The sequence below is a fragment of the Anguilla rostrata genome, chromosome 2, assembly GCF_018555375.3.
Source record: "Anguilla rostrata isolate EN2019 chromosome 2, ASM1855537v3, whole genome shotgun sequence".
Classification (NCBI taxonomy): Eukaryota; Metazoa; Chordata; class Actinopteri; order Anguilliformes; family Anguillidae; genus Anguilla; species Anguilla rostrata.
In genome coordinates, this window is record NC_057934.1 from 45,259,457 (window position 1) to 45,279,199 (window position 19,743).

Consider the following 19,743-nt stretch of genomic DNA (forward strand, 5'->3'; position numbering starts at 1 on the left):
ATGGACACATTGGCAATCTTAAATGACATTTTGTCAAGTGCTGTTGATTCATTGGTGCTTCTTAAGGGGATAATACTGTAATTTCAATCAAAATATATTACAGTATGACACCAGCACTTTGTAATGCTCTCAGCACTACTCAGCTGGTTCCACATGGTTCTGATGCTCTCAAAGTGGACAAAAAAGAGCTATTGAAGTCATTCCATTCTTTAGCCTGGGTAACAATGGACAAATAACAGAAATCTGCTGCTTTCCATAGATTTTTATTCAAAAATATTTAGTGGGGGCACTCGACTGTTGCATAAGTCCAGTGGCCTTTTCTAAAATATTAATGAGTTTCAAAAATCATAAAACCATGCAGCAGCTAACTTTTAATGGACTAGACTTCCCCCACCCTCTATTTATTTAAGCTTGGCTGAGTCTTGGGCTAAGCCTAAGCCAGCTTTTACTCGAACATTTTTATACCTTCTTTGAATGAATAATGCAAAATTTCCCTCCGGGCTACAGAATGGTGACATGTCTACACTCGGGTAGTGATAAAAGAGCTGTCTCTGTCCATCAGGCTGAGGATGAGCAAGCCACTCTAGCATGTGCCGGTTTGTTTACTAAGTGGAAGGGCATGTTCTTCTGTTTTTTGGTTGCCCCTCGTATTGAGTGGGTTGAGTGATGACTTGTTAAGCTGTCGTTTTTGCATGTCTTGAGTTGTTGTAATGACTGTCCCTAATAGCTGTCCCCACCGTGATGGATGTGGTCTAAACATCTTTCAGAAGCTGTCAGGGAGTCACAAAGCGCTGGTGGAGATGCAGGACGACGTGGCGGAGCTACTGCGCTCTGCGATTCGGGAGTATCCTGAGACCAAGGTGCGCGTGCGGGTGTGTGTGTGTGTGCGTGCGCGTGTGTGCGTGAAGGTGACTGCTTGTGTTTGTATGCGAGAGTGTGTGTGAGAGAGAAGAGGAGGTTCATGTCTTTCCTGGTGCACCCTTTCTGAAGGATATTATGGAAGACCTCTTCAGCATTTTAACGCTAGTTCACACGTCCATTATATGTCATGTCAGTTCAGCTGATTAGGAGTCAATAGAGTTCAGTATCACTATTGTACTTCCCGCAGTCCAGTGAGTACCAGTGGAATGCCAATAGGGGGAGAAGCACGCCCATTTGGAGACAAAAGCACGCTGAGCCCAAAGCTTGCTGCTGTGTTCTGCGCATACGGTCCTTTTATACGGGCCCTCTATGGCCCTGTGCATCTCAGCTTCCTAAAGAGCTGAATAGAGGTTTTTTGTCCTCCCGCTGGTCTCTTCAGCCGTCCAGGCCAATGAACGACATTGTTGTCTGTGGGACCTAGCAGAAGAGAGACGGACATCCCACCCCACCGGTTCCTCGTCCACAGAGACAAAGCGACGGGCCCAACAATACGTTTAGACGCCGTCACAAGAGCGCCATTTACATCGGCTAGGCGGCGGGACTTGGCTCTCGGTCAAGCGGCTTTCTTAAAGCCGGGCTCTGCAGGTTTCTGCTCTTTCAGACCCGTTTCGTCTCTCTGATGGGAAGCTCCCATGCGGCGCTTTTGTCCGCTTCTCTGATTCTCAGGTTGGTTTGTCCGTGTCGGGAGCTCCCCTGGTCTCCCCCTCTGCTCCTTTCAAAATGGTGGCCTGTGAAATGCTCAGAGTGGAGAATGGAGCGTAGTGTTACCTGGAGTGAACTGAAAGTGATACTGATTCAGCCAGTGTGCGTGCGACTTTCACCAGAATGCTTCTGTGAGCTGTTGTCATAGTAGCAAGTATTGTCTTTTTCTTTTGCTTTAAAAAGAAACAAAATGCTTGTTTATATTCAACATTGAATTATGTGACATTTTTTCCATGAAGTTGGTGTTGAATAAAGCAGGGAGAAGGGTCTGAAATGTGTCCAGTTAAGAGTGTGTGTGTTGGTTCCAGGGGAATCTGGAGCAGATGCAGGGGGTGCTGAACACCACAGAGATCGGCCTGCACCAGCTCACCGCCCTGGTGGACTGCCGCAGCCTGCACATGGTGAGTGAGCAGAGTCTCCACCCTCAAAACTTGGGCTCTCTTTCAAGATTCGATTTGACTGACTTGGATTAGTTTCGATTTGACTGACCTTGGATTACGTGCTAAACCTGCAGTTTTCATTCCTTAATTTCATTCCTTAAAATGCTTAAGTGTAGTGGGGAAAATGACACGATAATAGTTGGAATTTTTCAGTGGGGAGGGCCTCTTATACTTACTTCCCTGTGAGGGATTTTCAGGCTTACAGACGTGTTGTCAGTTCAAACGACTGACCTGTCTCCATGGGGATGGTGAGAGGGGCGTGGATCTTGACATGAAGGCTGGATCTTGTGGTCAGATCACTAACTGTCTGGGGAACCTCTGCAGTGTGTGTCACACATGAGTGGGTGGGCTGTCTCTTGTCAGAGCTGATGGAGCAGCTGCGTTCTGCTTGAGGCTGCAGCCATGTCTGTGGTCTCCATGAGATAGACAGTTCCTCACTGACCATCGGGCTTTCACTGTTTTTTTTATTTCAATAGAAATTTATTTTTATTAAAACAATCAAAACATCTCTTAAAATGTATTTTGTTGCCATTAGCCATGTTTCCATGAAGCCCTTAAATTCTAAGAAAGGTAGCACCCTCATCCCCTGTCTGGTACTTTCAGTCGTGGCAGCTTTTTAAAGTATCAGAGAAAGAGGTGTGCTGCCAGTATTTGCCTTTCTCATAATAGCATTGTTATTGCACCTTAAAATGAAAGTGTGGTGTGAGGACTGACAGTCTGTGTCTCAGCCTGAGAAATCTTAAAGTGTGTGTGCTTGTGTGCTTGCGTGTGTGTGCGCGCGTGTGTGCACGCAACTGTGGAGGAGGCTGTAAACCTGTCGAGCCTCCTACATGCCTTGCCTTACGCCATGTGTTTGTGGAGAGAGCCTGCTGTCCTGCTCCCACTGCCTGGAGCTCCTCAGCTCTCCCGTATCACTCCTGACAGTGAGTCAGGAACTGAATCCCTCTTCACCCTCTGACCCCAGTGAGTCAGTGACTCCTGGGCCCTGCCCACCCAAAAAACTGCACTGAACCTTCAGCAGAGGGTCAACGTCAGTTCTTCAAGTGGAAAAACTGCTGATGTCTGTAGATGTATAATTGAAATGCATATACCAGAGGAAGTTCTACAGCAAAGATACTCAAATCTGGTTTTCATTCTTCCTCTGTAATCGGGACTGATTTAAACCTAGGACATCAGGCGGGTTAAATCTGTGGTCATTAACTTATATTATTAACTAATATTTAACCATCGGTTAGAAAAGAAAACCAGCAGTACTACTGGCCTGATTAGAGTATCCCTGCTCTGCAGTGTCCTGGCTTCTCCTGTCTCCGTATGTGTTTGACACCCATGCATGGCCAGCTGTCTCAGGCATATTTATTCAAGTGGCGAGTGTTGGAGCTCACAAGTTCATGGGAAGGAGCTCTCATTTGAGATATCAGTTCAAGAAGGATTCATCGCAATGAAGTAATGCAGTCTGCCTTTGGCTCTTTATGTTTTCCTCCATTTTCCAAGTGCTGACAGAAACTGCTCTGTAAAAGACATATTATGTCATCCTTGGTGGTGGATTTTATCTTAAACACAAGGATTTCAGCAAATGTATTCTTTTGATTGATGAAAGGAGTTCACCTGTATCGCTTTTGATGTTACCCCTCTAAAATGAATGATAACATTACCATTACCGCAGCACGATTAGAGGAAGGTGAAGCATCGATTTCCTGCTTGGACTTGGACTCCATTTATGTAATCACTCTCTCAGGAGCATGAAAGCCAAATCCTCCCCAGCACTGTGAAATGTGTAGTGTGTCACGGGAGGTGTTACGGATTCATGGTTTGTTTTTTGGGTGACATCTAATTACTCTGCTTCACAATAATGGAATATGGCAGGTGTCTGAAGCCTTGTTTTGGCCTTATTTTAATCGAAGACTGCCTTGGGAACTCTGCTACACTCTTAAAACGTTGTCTTTATTATTTATGTGTTATGTGTGAATATGACTTTTGTCATAAATAATTGCTGCATTCACATCTCTTTGAAGAGAAAAGGCTCTCAAGCCAAACCTAGATGAGTGGCAGTTGTATTGTATGGTTGTGATTTACGCATTGGTTTGTTTTTCATTACATACATTATTTTAATTTAGCACAAGCTCTTATCCAGACTGACTGACCCTAAGTGCATGTCCGTGAGTTATGTAAGCAACAGTGCCAAACTGTCTTACAACATTCCCAAGCAAGCAGGCTTAAGTGCAACATCAATAACGTACTAAATTTAAGTCAATTTATGTCACCTAGAACCATAAACAAATCCTGGAGTCATGCAGCTAGTATCCAAATAAACGAATAAAGCATGTTATGACATTCCTGATATAATCACACTGGAAAAGACTGCCAAGGTCAGATTTCATTGGTACTTTCTCCAGGAAGTTTTGGTAAAAAATTAGTGTATCCCAGCATTCTGTGGGTGAGAGGCAGGAATTCACCCTGGATAATTTGCCAGTCCATCGCAGGGCACACACACCATTCACTCACACACTCATACCTAGGTGCAATTTAGTGTCTCCAACTAGCCTAAGCTGCAAGTCTTTGGACTATAGGAGGAAACACACAGAGAGGCAATAACTCTTATCTAGAGATGTACAACGCTGTCGTGATGAGATCAGAAATAATGGTTGTTGAAGCCACAGTTTGGCATCATTTAATGATTGGGCATTATCCAGTGTTTGATATCATTTCAACAGAAACAGAACATTGAAGCGATATAAATATGTGCAAGTCTGGTCCCCGGTTTGAGTCAGTGTTGAGGCCTGGCTGACAGTCCATCGGGAGATTCCCTGCACAGGCATGGCTCAGTGTGCCGTGGGCAGCCAGACAAGGGAATAAGGGAGGGTTGGGCAGGCAGGTGAAACCACTTGTACAGCAAGCTTAGAGCTTACGGTCAGGGTAATTCATTCAGAAGACTCTGGAACATCCTTGGTGAATCCATGGCTCCAGAATTCCTGGTTATGTTTACAGATGAACTGGGTGTGATGAAAAGGTTTAGAATGGGATTAGGGGATGTGAAGTGCATATATAGATGGGCGCTCTCCTACTTCCTTAGCCTGTTTTGAGGACATTATTTAGACAGGGAGACAGGGATTCTTCCCACCTGTTCTTCCAGATGTAAGGGAGTGATGTGTGTATCTCTAAAGCCTACATGACCCAACATGCTGGAAGCTGGTCCTCAGCCCCCACCTGGATGTACATCCCACCTGGGTAACGGTGTTCTGGAACCCCCTGTGTCCCGCAGGACTATGTGCAGGCCGTGACGGGCCTGTGCTACGACGGGGTGGAAGGTCTCATCTACCTGGTGCTCTTCTCCTTCGTCACGGCGCTCATGTTCAGCTCCATCGTCTGCAGCGTGCCCCACACCTGGCAGAGCAAGAGGTAAGGGCCGCCGCCGCCGAAACGCCCGCCCCTGCTGCTAGCTCGCTCGCGTCCTCCTTGGGTCCCATGCATCTTTCTCTCTGTTTCATCGGCTTTTGGTTTGCTTCGTTTGGTTCTTTCTTTTTTTCGTTACCTCATGTTTCTGTTCCTCTCTGATTTGGAACGCCCGGTCCACACAACTTCAGTCAACTCTGTCAAGTAGGCAGCAGGCTGTTTCTGAGGGGTTTCAGAAAGCAGAGGATGCTGGGAAAGTCAGACCTCCTGCTCATCGCATGCGGTGTCACCTCTGCCAGCCCCTGAGACCGATGGAAACGTCCAAGCTCGAGAGAGACGGGTCTAAAGCCCTGCCGCTAGCGCTGACTAGCATCTCCCTGTGTTCCTTCATCACATTCGAAAATACATGTTTTGGGGTTCTGACCTCCTGAAGTGTGGGTCCATTGTTGAGGTCTTTATAGAGTGGGATTCGCTTGTATGCTTTCTGAATAATTTGGATGGGCGAGCAAATACAGAGCCTGTTCAGTTTTGGCGAGGGAAGATTCCTTACACAGTGATTTAAATCGGTCATCTTGGGTTTGGATTCTGGAAGGACCAGACAGAGTGTTGGAAGGTTTTGTGAACGCAGCTTGGGCTCAGCTACTCGCTCAGAACTCCAGTGCCCCGCGCTCCCGCCGCACAGGCGCGAGGCTAGCATTCCGCTTCTGCCTGTCCTGCCCCTGCCATCTTCTGCCAGTACGCACAGAGCGCAGCAGCGTGTCCATGACATGGAGCACATGGAACGCACAGTGCAGACCGCACCGCTACTGCTGTGTGGAGAACCACACGGGTCTCCGCTCGGACGCACACTGGAGAAGATGGCTGCTGTTGAGCACTGGAGGGAAGCTTCTGGCGTGCGCGTGTGTGTGTGTGTGTGTGTGTGTGTGTGTCTGTGCATGCGAGTGCCTTTCTTCTCCCCATCATATGCAATCGCTCGCTCTTGTTTGAGCGCTCTAGCTCACAGCGGCTCCTTACTCTTAAGCATCTTTGAAAAGGCACACTGCCCTCTGCTGGAACATTGCTGTAGTTACCGGAACACTTTTTATTGTTGTTATTTTTTGTGCTTTTGCTGAATATTGCACTGCCTGGTGAATTCTTAGGCAGTAACAATTCTGAGCGCACAAGAGCGATGATTAAATTGCAATTTTTAGTGTTGTGACATTGGATGCTTCAAATAAGTTGAATACCATCAGGTGTTCTACAATATTTAGAATCCCCCCCAAAATATAATTTATAAAGTACACAACTGCTACTGAAGGAGTCATTTCTCTCCAAATGAAATATAGTCAATCTTACTGCATAACAAATCGTCCATTGAAAGGACTTTTTTATAAGACACAGCTGCCTGCTCAAGTGTGTAATCTCCTACCATTTGTCTTCTAATTGTACAAGGCTTATAACAGAATAAGATTTATTACAGAAACTGGCATAAATTATAGCTTGAGTCAGTTCCCTGGATACTCATCATTTTCAGGCAGAAGAGATTGATTCCTGCAGGAGAGGATGGGCTAAAACAAATGAGTTTTATGTGTTGCCTTATGGAATTGCTTGTGTAAATTAAAGTGCCTTTATTTATTTCTCAATTTTAACTTTGATGTTTTGCAAATTACTTGTAAGTTTATGTTATGCTCGGTAATTGGTATATAATCTATTTGTTCAGGCAGAAATGACAGAGGAAACACCAAGTTACACCATGGCTTTTTCCCCTCTGAAATACTTGTACATTTTGTGGATTTATTGTACGTTCGATTTTGTCATAAAAGGCTTAGGATGATTTTTGTACCATTAGGAAACTTCACAATATAATACCACAATCACAATCCATAAATGAAGAAACATTAGGCAAGTATAGCCACCATCTAGCAACAGTTCATGTAAACAAACATAAAAGATGACAAACGCGAGTGCCAGTTGAAGCTGAAAATCAGATTGAGTGACCCTGTTTTCACTCTGTTTTCCTAAATAAACACATGCATTGGCTGGAATTGCATGGCAGTTGGACAGTGATAAGGATGTTTGTTCTGGAGAGGTTGGGTCCATTGTGGCCACGTGTGACTACTGTACATGACAACTCAGCCTGTTGGTACTAGCTGGCCTCCAAATCTACTTTCATCCTAAGACTTTTTCCATTTTATTTTTGATTTAACCATTGTTGGAGGGGAAAATGGATAAAACACCATTTTTGCCCGAAACATTTTTTGTAAATCGTTTATTTTTTTCATAGTGACGTTCTCCTCTACCATTCAGAGATTAGCGCATGGATAGAAAGAAACTAGACCTTAAGAGCAGCAATTATTAAATTAATTCCTCAGATTCTCAGGTTGCCTGTTCAGAAAAAATAAATATTTTACTATTGCCAAGCTACCCTTTGCTTCTTGCCATTAGATGCATAGCAAAAGCTTGTCCAAGCTCTGAAATAAAGTATAAATGCATGTTGTTCTCTGTTTACTTTCTATAATATTGAAACTGAAGGATGAATGCTGTACATAGACAACCTGGCATCTCCTTTGCCATGTGCCGGGGTGGGTGGCCCCGGTCTGTGCATGATGTGAATATTTTCATGTGAGAAAGGAGGGCGCCCCCTGCTGGCTGTGTTTGACTCTGCTGTTTTCTTGGCCCTGAAGGAATGAGGAGGATGGAGAGGAGGAGTCCGTGGCTCACGGCAACCGGCAGACTCACGATAACCTGTACCGCGTTCACATGCCTAGTCTGTACAGCTGTGGAAGCAGCTATGGTAGTGAGGCCAGCATCCCCGCGGCTGCGCACACTGTCAGCAATGCCCCCGTCACAGAGTACATGTGAGTCAGCCACACGGAGCCTGCCGCTGCCACCCCGCTCGCATCCTGCATGACCTCAGACACGGGACATCGCATCCAGCCCCCGCAGGGCTCGGCTCACACGCAGCACATGCAGCACACGCCACGCCAGCGAGCAGGCACACGCACCAGCTTAAAGTGACTATGTTGTGATGTAGAATTCATTCAGCTGTCTTGGGTGGGGGTGAAGTGAAGACGTAGAGCATTTCGGTGCCAGAAACACAGTATTAGCCACTGCCCACTGCAGTTGATTGCTTTCTACAGATCCTCCAGAAAGAGCTGTGAAATGCAGTTTAATGAACAAAATAGTCACTTTGAATTCTTTGAAAGAGTTATTTTAAAAGGCGTCTTGACAGTTGATGAGTGCATGTTTTATTAATGTATTCTTTTTGGAACACCGCCATGCACGGTAAAATAGCGTATACAAAACAGCATTTGCATGAACCCCTTACTCTTTGCTTGAAGGCTCAGTTGTTAAATCCATTTAATCAGGGAAATGCCTTAACTGGTTCCTTCACATGAGAGATCTTGGATTGTCTCCAAGACATTTGCCTGCCAACCTACTCAGTATACAGTAGGACTTTACGCTGCTCAATTAGTGGATAGATGCACTCCTTTTTAATGGTGATAGTCACATATGAGCTCACACTTAAAGAATCCAGGCTTTGAATGTGCAGGCCAACGTTTAAGAGGAGACACGGCATGCTAGGCTAGGCTAGGCTAGGACCACAGGCGCAGGTGCTAATCTGTGCCGTAGCAGAGTGAACCGATACTCGGCTGGACGGGGGGGCAGCTGCCCCTCTCCAGCTGTGCCCAATCCTCACAGCTGTGTCTCAGGGGGCTGAAGGGCACGCCGGGCTCTGCCCGCTGGGCGGGGCCTCTTCGCGTGCCCAGTCGCAGCGTGGCGTGGCGTGGCGTGGCGGGAAGGCCTGTTGCCACGGCTGGCCCTGGTCAGGCCGGCGTAACGGAGTCTCTCGTTTCTATATTGTGACGCAGGAGCCAGAATGCAAACTTTCAGAACCCCCGGTGTGAGAACACCCCTCTGATTGGCAGGGAGTCCCCTCCGCCCTCTGTAAGTCTCCACTCTTTGCTCGCTCTTTGATTTACACTCTCCCCAGGGTCATTTTGGCAGCCTTGGTTTAAGAAACAAAAGAAATCCTCAATTTTTTCCCCCTGTATTCTTTTTTTATTTCCCGTTTTACCAGGGTTCTGAGCAAATGCATGTGTACGCAAGTACACACACACACACACACACACATGCGAGCACACAGACACACACAAAGAGTGACAAAGAGGGATGTCGAGAAGCCTGTTTTTTGCTGAAAGGAAATGGTCTCTTTAGTATTTCCCCTTTTGAATTCTGATGAAGCAAATGCGTTTCTCTCTGCACAGTGGTTGGTTGAGGCACCATTTAGAGACGACGTCTCGTCATGTCTAGCCTTACCCATCCTGCTGTGGGCTTTGCTCTACGTGTACCCTCATTCTGCCATATAAGCCCTGCAGGGAATCATTACCATGCCGTTTGCTCTTCTCTTTTGAAAAATATTTTTGATTTTTGTAGTGATGTTTCAATGCAGCAATCCGTGCCTTTGCAGATTGCAAGTGTTATTTCTTATTGCAGTGTTAAAAGTTTATCAGTGAAGACACAGGCATGCTCTGCACCAGGCTGTATGTCTGGGAGACTGTTTATGTTCTCAGTATTTTTTGTAATGAACGTGCCAGGTGGCAGCCTGGGATACAGGCCTGCATTTTTCTTTACTCCACTTATTGTGTTATATACTGCAGCTAAGTGACTGGGTCCAAGCTAGTTGTACATTTTTTTTCTGAAGCCCAACAGCTTCACTCTTTACCTTTTCTGAAAGCTGTACACCTTTCTTCTGTTGACTTCTTTCCTCTGACTCCTTTCCACTCTTGTCTTTTTTTTTGAAGACACTTAACTAGAAAGAGTCTTCCTTGCGCTTTGTTTATGTACCATGTTGCACGTGGAGGCTACACTGTGTTTCTTCTCTATACTTCTGTCGTTTTCTTTTCTGCAAACCCACACAGTTGTCTTTGACTGCCATGGACGGTAACAGCCACCACAGCTGGCAGTCAAAGCCCTCGGCTAGTCCAAGAGCGTATTGGTAACAGCGTCTGCTATTCTAACAGGTACTGAAAACACCCCACCCCCCACCACCACCACCACTGCGTCCTCTCTTCCACTGTTCCTCTGTCAGAGTCTGCACCCCTCCCCTCACTAAATGGTAGTGTCCTGCCCTAACCCCAGTCTCTGGCTGATGTCTCACCTACTCTCACCCCAGCACTGCTACGTTCTCACCTTTGGGCAGCATCAGCATGTGCTCTCCTCTAGTCACTTCTTCAGCTGTAGGGTGTGTCCTTCTGTTCCTCTCTCTCTCTCTCTCTCTGTCTTTGTATCTTTCTCTCTGTCTTTCTGTCTCTGTCTTTCTCTCTCTGTTGTTGGCCAAACATGATGCTGAGGCAAGCAAATCCAGCTGACACTTATCAAAAATAACTGATGATTTCCATGTTTTATTATGATAATTTTTACTTATTATTTTTATCTTTTAATGGTCTACAGTAGAGAAAACAATTTTGTACCATTCTTTATGTTAGTGGTTGATTTGTTTCATTACCTTTAGGTAATTGTATTAACTTCCTAATTTGTATTAACTGAGACCACAGGCTCTTTCAAAGCCCGCTAACCATTGGCATGGCATTCCAAATTAATTTTTATTTTTTGTTTTTGTTTTTAATGAATATTGTTCTTCAAGTGCACCGTTTCTCTGCAGCTGACACACCCCACAGCTTAGTTAAACTGTGGATGCAACTATTTCTGAGTCTCTCTATACTTTTGACATTCTTGCTCATAAGGGCAATTTAAAAAGATATGAAAGTATTTTTTCTGGAAAGATTCTTCTTACGACATATTGTGCATTCTTTTATTTTGTGTGGTAGATCTCTGTGGATGGATAATTGTTCTCAAACTGGTGGAGGCATAGGCTTCTTGAAAAATGCCATAAAAGCAAGCAGCCTCTCTTTGGTTCAGTTAGAATACTGTGTGCTTACAGTAATGCAGGTGCAAGTTATGGCTGAATGTGTGACCTGTACTGCAAACAATGAGTACAAACAAACAATGAGTAAACGGACAACAGCTGTGGATGGTTAACGTAAATACCCTTTCTCACTGTGGGTCAGCAGCTTCCGCTTTCTTCATGCGTGTTTTTTCCCTTGTTGTTCCTGTCTTGCTCCCATTGTGTTTTTCTTCATCTTTGGCTTTTGCTGGTTTTTTTGTGGTTCTACTCGACAGGAAACAGATACCGGCTGCCGGCAGATTATATTGTTGATTGGTCATTTTTCGTACTCTGTTCGATGTCCTCCTCGTGAACTCTGAACTCATAAACCTGCAGTTATGCTGGCAGGAATTCTCTAACTGACCTGAAAGTGAACCGTATTGAATCGCAAAGGTGCTTGCAACAGCAAATATTTTAAACTTTAAGGCCTGAGGCACAATAACATTCACACCGTTTAGTCTGGAGATGGCACCGATTTTCTGACTTCTCAAAGATTCCCCTTCAGAAAGGACATTTTCACGGTGCTTTAAAGTGAAGTCTTTAATCGTCAGACGCATAATTTGCCTAGTATAATTCCCAGCCGTAAACGATGATATATTTATATCTGAAGTTACAGTGCAGATCTACTAGGTCCCCTCTGCTTGGCTCACACGGTCATCAGTCCTTATTCTCTTTTGCCCTTGTTCTCTTGAGCAGTGTCCAAGGACACTGGGGAGTGAGCTTTAATCCGTTCTTTATTCTGGGACAAGGGGAGTGTGACTGGATATCTCAGAATGAATTCTGAATCACACTAGTCCACACAACCACATAAATGGCAGTCCCCCACAAATATCAGGGATACATATTTCTGCATTCCTCCTTTTTTATGTCTTTTAATCTATTCTATTACCCTTTAAAATGTATTTGATTATATGGGGGAGAATATTATGTCAAGTCTGGATTCATTTAAAGTGCAAATGCTTTCGTAATGGAGATTCCCCCTTGAGTAACTACTACTTGGTTTGTGTTTCTGTTACGAGGTGTTTCCTCTGCAAAACCAGTTGGACCAATTTTACAAGAGAAACCTCCAACATTGGCATCATTTTGGAAGAAGCTCTACAAAGAGCTCAGTGTCTGATGGACACTTGGAAATAAATCAGTCGTTGGAATTAGTCTGACGCGTGAAAGAATCAAGAACAATATATTGAAATATGATATTGTGATTTTTCACTAGACTGCTTTCTTTAAGGGCACAGCCTTCTCTTATCTCATCAATGTAAGTGTTTTGTTTCATCTAATGGATGATGTACTGACCTGTCTTCACTGTTGGCCTCCCAGTGCAAAATGGTGGTTGTGGAAGCCAGATGCTTCTGTGGCACACTATGGGTTGGGTGTGAAAGAAGTGCATACTGATGGCATACTGTCTTTTAGCTGTGCTGAACAGCCCTTTGCTTTCACAGAGTATGTACATTCACCCCTCTACCTCTGTCACTCCTGTGGGTCCTTAATGTGTGGAAACAAAAGGTGTGCTTCACGTCTACCAATACAGCGCGTTAAATAACAGCATGCCACACCAGAATTGAGCAGACCTTTCAAATCACTGTCAAAGGAATCTTGCCACCATCACAACGTTGGAGATTTTGTTCCTGTTGTGAGACCAAACATGTTAAAAAAACATCAAAGTTGATCTCTCTGGTGGATTTCTCTGTTTTTCATATCAGGCTGTCCAAATGACTCTGAGTGTTTTATCTGTGTTTGTGTCCATCTGTAACCTGTGGAGTTTGTGCATCCTTCGCCAGGCCAAATCTCCTCTTTTTGATGTTGTTATTAATGGCCGGTCACTGGAGGGCATTCTGCTTTGTGTTAATGCTTGAATAATGTATGACAAACTAACCTTTATTATTTAAAGCACAAGAACCCTGCATGATGACAAAGGTTTGCACATATCACACCACTGCTGTTTGCCTATTTTGCTGCACTTAGTATATGGTGTTGTGCCGGCACTGCAATGAACTGGACACAGGCTGACCTTTTATGTTGATATCGGTTTTTTCTGTTAAGACCTAGCCTGAACCTTGACAGTTAAAAGGTAGTAAATTTATGGTATTATATGCAATTTTCTTTTGATAAGGGGTTTACTGTCTTCTGAATGGGAAGTCCAACTAAAGCACTAGTCCTTTTTCGGTGGTCAGCGTGTGATAACCAGTCCACCAGCTGCCCAATGATAAATGTAGACGGTTCCGGCCCAGTGACTCCAGTTGGTTGGCACCGCGCCCGTTAATCACACCATAAGCACTGTTCGGAAGGTAGGAGTGGCAGGTGTGCTGCAGAGGGATTCAAATTGGGCAATTAAAAGGAGTTATTTTGCAAAGATCCGAGTGGTTAATTTTCTGAACTTGGAATTTAAATATTACAATCACAGGAACAAAATTCTCTATTTTCCAGTATTATCTAGCCCTCCTTAGGCTAGTTTAGCTTGATCAAATTGCTTAAGGTCAAATGTCAAACGTAACGGTGGAGCTCCTTTGATATAGGGTGTTTTGATGGTGTACACCCATTTGTGTTTTGTTTGTTTTGTCTCTTTCTCTACCCGTCTGCAGTACACCTCGAGCATGAGGGCGAAATACCTTGCCACCAACCGGCCTGAACCCAACAACTCAGAAGTACACTAAAGGCCGTTGACTTGTGCCCATCCTCAAAGACCGGTTTGGACATCTCCAGCTTCCTGGATATCCCCACCCCTACCCCTTCCCCAATCCATCAGTCGTATTGTCGAAGCCCTCGTAAGGCTTCTGCCGTCCTCTGGACTGTTTTTAACTCAAACACCCAGTCTTTGAGCCATTTCCATCTTATTGTGGATGCACAAATCACTTCAGAAATGGAAGAGTGAAAATGAACACGCTTATGTACTGTAAATAATTCAGTGCCCTGTTCCTAAATCCCCTCGTTACGGCAGGTCTATATTAAATCAGAAAGGGAATCTTGAAGAAGAGGATTTGAGGCATTGGATGGCCAGTTCTCTCCACCAGGGGGCAACCTCATTTTACTGTACAGTTATCCTAAATGTTTGTGGCTTCCTGGATGTCTTTCTTCTTGCATTCTGGCCCTAGAGGTTTTATGTACTACGAAGATGCTACTGGCCGAACATGGAGAGGAACGGGCCAGTGACCTTTGATGGAATTAGATTTTTGTAAGTTTCACGCACCTTCATGTTTACTCGAGACAACCACTTCTTTAAAAGTGTGAAATTGTGTATAAGAGTGTGTTTAGTATTTTATTTTTAAAGAAACAGACCACTATGTTTACTAATGACAGATTTTGCAGCGATTTTCAGTTGGGTTTCATCTGACCTAAAAATGTATGACTTCAGTGCAGACCGGAAAGATCCTTGTATTTATCTTCTGTTCAGGGTACAGACTGCAAGATGAAGTCTCTGCTAAAAACAATACATTTTCTTCTGTAAACCTTGCATAACAATGGTATTAAGCCAGTTAGCATTAAAGGTAAAAATGACATCTAATTAATTTAATTAACTCTTCTGTGTCTAGCTTTAAAATAAGCTGGGATTTCAATTTGCACTTCATTTCCCTCCAAAACAACAGTTTACCATGTTGTCATTCTTGTAGATTTTTTTTTTTTTTTTAAATTTGTCATCCATTCCTTTTACATTTCTGCATTTGTTTTATTCTAAAAGCAACTATGAGGCAGACGCTGACACAAAGTGACACTTTGGTTGCAGTGGCCTGGAACCAAGAACTGCTTTGGCTGGTAATGACAGTGCCGTTAATACCCACTGTTGTTTTCAGATATGAAGTGTTCTTGTAGTTCTCTTAAATTATGTCCTAATATTCTGACACGATGAAGGAAACCACGTCAATTTTGAATGATTTTTCTTGACTGAACTCACTGGTAGAGAATAAATATATCGCACAGTTCTTTTCTGGAAGACGTCAGCGTAGAGTGCAGCATGGATTAACGGGTTCTGTTTATGATGTAGAGTAACAGACGTAAGGAAACTGGCCAGATTGCCACTCAGGCAACAACCAATGAACTTTTTTTTGTGTGTGTGTGTGTGTGACATCATGTTTTTTTGTTTGAATTTCTGTTCCTCTTGGTCATATGTGTAATATTACACTGATGTGATGATGTTCTAATTACCATAATTCAAATTTGCTACAGCAGGGTAACTCTTTAACGCCTGGGACCAGTGGTGTATTGTGTTGGTCTTATGCGTCTGGCTGTGTCTCTCCGTAGGGTTTTGCCATCTGAGTGTACTGCCACTGTGCCAGAGATAATTTTGTGGTAATGTGCTATCGACTTCACTGCTATTGAATTGTGAGCACTTGTGTGTACGTTAAATGTGAACTGGACACAGAATGCTGTGAAGCCTACACCTCGGGCCAGGATTTCGGTCACCTCATAATGGCGGTCCAGGACGGCACAGATACTGGTGCCAAATACACAAAACGGGGAAGTGTCCTCCAACTTCTCCCTCGTTTTCAACCTGAGAAATGCAAGTGGCTCAAATGGAATTTAGACCAGGGGGAAAAGATATATTTTAAAATTCACATGGAATCAAAGTTTTGGTGCTGTTTAATTGTGATAATGTGACTGGCAGAACTAACTACAGTAGCTGTTGGTTTTCTTTTGGGTTTTTGTCCTCAACATTTTTTGAAATGTCTTATAAAGAACTAAGCAAGCCAGGAAGTAGTAATACATTGGCATGCTGCTACTGTGACACACAGGAGTTGGGATTTTTTTTCTCTACTGGAAAGCACAAGCATTGGTGTTCTGACAGCCCTGGACTGGTTCTCGATTTGGACCCTGGTCATGGAGGCCCAACAGAAACAAGCACACCTGGAAGGACAGTTTTCTCATGAGACTAAGATCAAACTGTAAGATATTTTGCTGTGAATTCCAATCTGCCCGTTTTCTAGTGCTAGTGGTTGTCTTCCTGTGTGTGCAGTTGTCAGTGTGTTTACTTGCCAATGGAAACGGGCTCAGTTTTCCGGGTTACTGCAGGCCCTCAGAGCCTCATCCCAGCACAGCTTCTGCTGTACTATGCTGTCCTTACACACACACACACACACACACACACACACACACGTACACCAGTACTCTCACACACACACTGCAGGCACACACACGCGCACACTCCAATACCCCCTTGCCCTCATGCACACGCACCCACACACACACACACAGCTCGGCTGTTCACTTCTCGCCCACATGTCTTCTGCTCTGTATAATAATGCCTTGTGCAGAGATGCCACTGTGGGGCTTTATCCACACAACAGTTGTACAAAGATGTACGTCCTTCTGCATCAAAACATTGTCTCTCACAACACCTTTTCACGGGCAGAGAATGGGCCTGCATTTTGTTAGAAAAGTACAAGGAGTACTGCTGCTGTTACGTATACAGGACATTTAGGCAAAGGTCTCCATGCAGGTCTCAAATAGACAGAACTGTGGTCATTTTACCTAAATGCTGAGTGCACTGTGGGACCTCTTGCTTTAATGAGATGGTATTTAAGAATGAAAAGTAGAAGCCAAACAGCCTTTGAGATACAAAATAAAGGGAAATTCCACCAAGGCTTTGGCTGTGGATGTTTTTTTTTGTTTTGTGGATTTTAAAGACTGAAACATCTTTTGGTACCTTTAGGAAAAGTCTTTTTTCATGGCATGAAGGCTTTTTCAACAAACTGTGCCAATCGCCAAAAATATAAGCCCTTCCTTTCCCTTGGTTTTCAGTTTGAACCTGCAAGTTATCTTATGTAGTTCCTTCACTTTAGCGTTTTGAAAATGTTAATTACTAGGAGGCTTAGACAACCAAAAGACCAATGTGAAAACTGAGCCCAACTTTTCTCAATAGAGAGAAACTCATTTTTATTTCCTGTGAGAGACCATTTCTTGTTATAGTGAGACAATCTTGCTGTTTTAAGTAGTCATTTCTTTATTAATCATTGCTAGAACAGTTTATCTACAATGTAATATGTTTGCACGAAGAAAAATCTGGTAAAATACAAAATGCCTTTGTAAACATTTTTAAACTTACATTTTCATATCATACACATTTTTTTTCCTTCTTATTTTTCCTTCCATAGCATATTTTAGGAGTATTAACACCGCCAATTTATTTCTCTATTAGTTGTGAATAAATACCTTTGCATTGCTCTGTTTTGATTTTTTAAAAATAAAAAAAAACTTACTGTAGATTTTGTTTTTATTATTTTGTGAATACTAAGATATTGTAAATGTAAATATGGAATCATTGAGCTTGAAGTCAATGTTCTAAAATGGAATTAAAGTAACTTTAACAGACCAACAGTGAATTTTGAATATTAATGACCAGTTATGTGTGTCCTTTCTGACTGTGATTAATCGAGTTGTTTGAGTCTTTGGGGTAGTTCCTGGCTTTTGCAGTATGTTGGTTTGTTATGACCTGTTAAGAAACCGATACACATGCACAAACATTTTATTTATGTATGTGCATGTGTTAAATAAACAGTATAGTTTACAGAAATACAAACCAACACAGAAATACAAAATACATACACAATGCTCAAGGGCCTTCTCTCGACAATACAGCAGTTGAACAGCAGATGGTGCTGTCACTTCAGAAAACCGATTACAAGGCCCTTTGAAGGCCTTTTCTGAATTTATGCTGTGTATATTATGCCGTTGTGAGTATCTGGAAGGAGTGAGCTGTGTAGGGCTTGTCATATATTGTTGCTCTGGAAACACAGCTTTGAAAAGCCTCAAGCATCTCTGTCTATTCTTGTAAATGCTCCATTTGAAAGGATGGTTAATATTTTATTGGCCGGTTTTTATTATTCAGGTAATAACAAATATACCCAAACCAATCAAGTGATTGAAATGTGTATAGAACAGTTATAACACACTATAAAATGCATATATAATTCATGTGAAAATCCTTTTAACACTTCGTCTCATAATTGACAAATTATGACTGAAGCGTGTTAATAATTTACAAGAGCATACAGTACAATAAAAAGTCAATTTATATTCCAATACGATAGCAGAAAATTTTCTATGCTCCTTCTGTTCATGAGTCATTCAAAGGTCAATCACCTGACTGTACAGTCCTTGAATTTTTATTTTTAAAGTTCACCTATCAATTTCTATTGTAAGTAAGGTCACTTTTTAATTGGCTTATCACCTACAAAATTGGTGTATTTGCTTGATTAACCACAGTGGATTAAATATTTGTTCATAGCATGCTCTATTAAGTAAAGTGTGACCAGATGAAGGTACATTATTAAATGTAAATAAATAAATTTAAAAAACACTTCATAGATGCCTCCCAGGTCAATGGCTTAACTGTTGTGTGATGTTGATTTTCACAATAGGGGTTACATAGTTGGAATGGTTTTGGGAATCTGCAGGAAGTATGATAGCCGGAAATGCATCGAGCAGTCAATATTTATGTTGGGCGGGGTAGTAGCTCATTGCTGTCTCTGAATAGTCACAGTTTGAATATTTGCCTTTGGGTTTTCATTTCATGTGCAGCCAGCTCCTTCCATCTAATCAACAAAGGCTTGTGTGTTTCCCAGATGAAAAATGTGGGGAAATTTCTCCCCCAAGGAGATTTTTATTGATGGCAAGAACGGGCACTATTTAGGGGGTGTGACTACGTGTCCCCTTGTCCGTAAGTTCACTTTTTTGTAATATAAGGTACCATGAGTACTGTTGGAGATCCTATTGAATCTATACACAGCATTGCAGTAATTTACATTAAAATAGTAATTCAGACTTTTGCCTTTTGGATCTACTTTGTCACATTGTCATGGCAAGTCCAACTCTACCACACAGTTGTTGAGATCCCTTGTAACTGGAGCATGGTGGATTATAAGTCTCTTGATTCCTGTGAGCTGTGTGACTTAGTCCAACAATACCCTTGTGCTTATTGTTTGTATCAGTTGTTTGAAATTGGTCAGAATTATATTGAATCATATTGCCACGTGAGATTGTGTATAGGTCAGTAGACTGACTATTCATACTGTGCGTTTGAGTGGGATGTGCGGTGCTCTGTCCCCGTGATGCGACTGCGTGGAGTTCTGCACGTCACCGTGCCGGAGCGACCGCGGGAGGTCAGGGCGCAGCCATCGACCGCGGACGGCTCGGAACCGCTGGGCCTCGCTTCCTGGAGTTGGGCCATCGTCTTCGGGGCTCTGTCCCGGCAGCTGTGGGCTGGAGGGAGGGGGCTTATGTCCAGTGTGCAGGCACGTCACTCCCCCGCAGAACTCAAGAGAACAATGCCCCTCTCTTACAGCCTCGCAGGGGCTCCAGGGCTGCCCCGGGAACCATTGTGCACGGGTGCTGTGGTCTGGGGGGGGGGGTACATTGAGCCCCTCCCACAGAAAC

The 19,743-nt window shown here is 43.5% G+C and overlaps 1 protein-coding gene across 3 annotated transcripts in view; it reads left to right on the forward strand.

Moving 5' to 3' along the window:
• ttyh3b (tweety family member 3b) overlaps positions 1 to 17,679 on the forward strand; it is a 70,626-nt gene extending 52,947 nt beyond the window's left edge. For 2 of the 3 annotated variants that reach the window (XM_064322512.1, XM_064322513.1), the window contains 6 exons: positions 768 to 860; positions 1,932 to 2,024; positions 5,323 to 5,459; positions 8,117 to 8,290; positions 9,305 to 9,380; positions 13,959 to 17,679. In XM_064322512.1, the coding sequence (XP_064178582.1) occupies positions 768 to 860; positions 1,932 to 2,024; positions 5,323 to 5,459; positions 8,117 to 8,290; positions 9,305 to 9,380; positions 13,959 to 14,030 (645 nt within the window). In that variant the 3' untranslated portion in view covers positions 14,031 to 17,679. The remainder of the gene's footprint in view (positions 1 to 767; positions 861 to 1,931; positions 2,025 to 5,322; positions 5,460 to 8,116; positions 8,291 to 9,304; positions 9,381 to 13,958) is intronic. The other variant, XM_064322514.1, reaches the window with a different exon arrangement.
• The last annotated feature ends 2,064 nt before the right edge of the window (positions 17,680 to 19,743 follow it).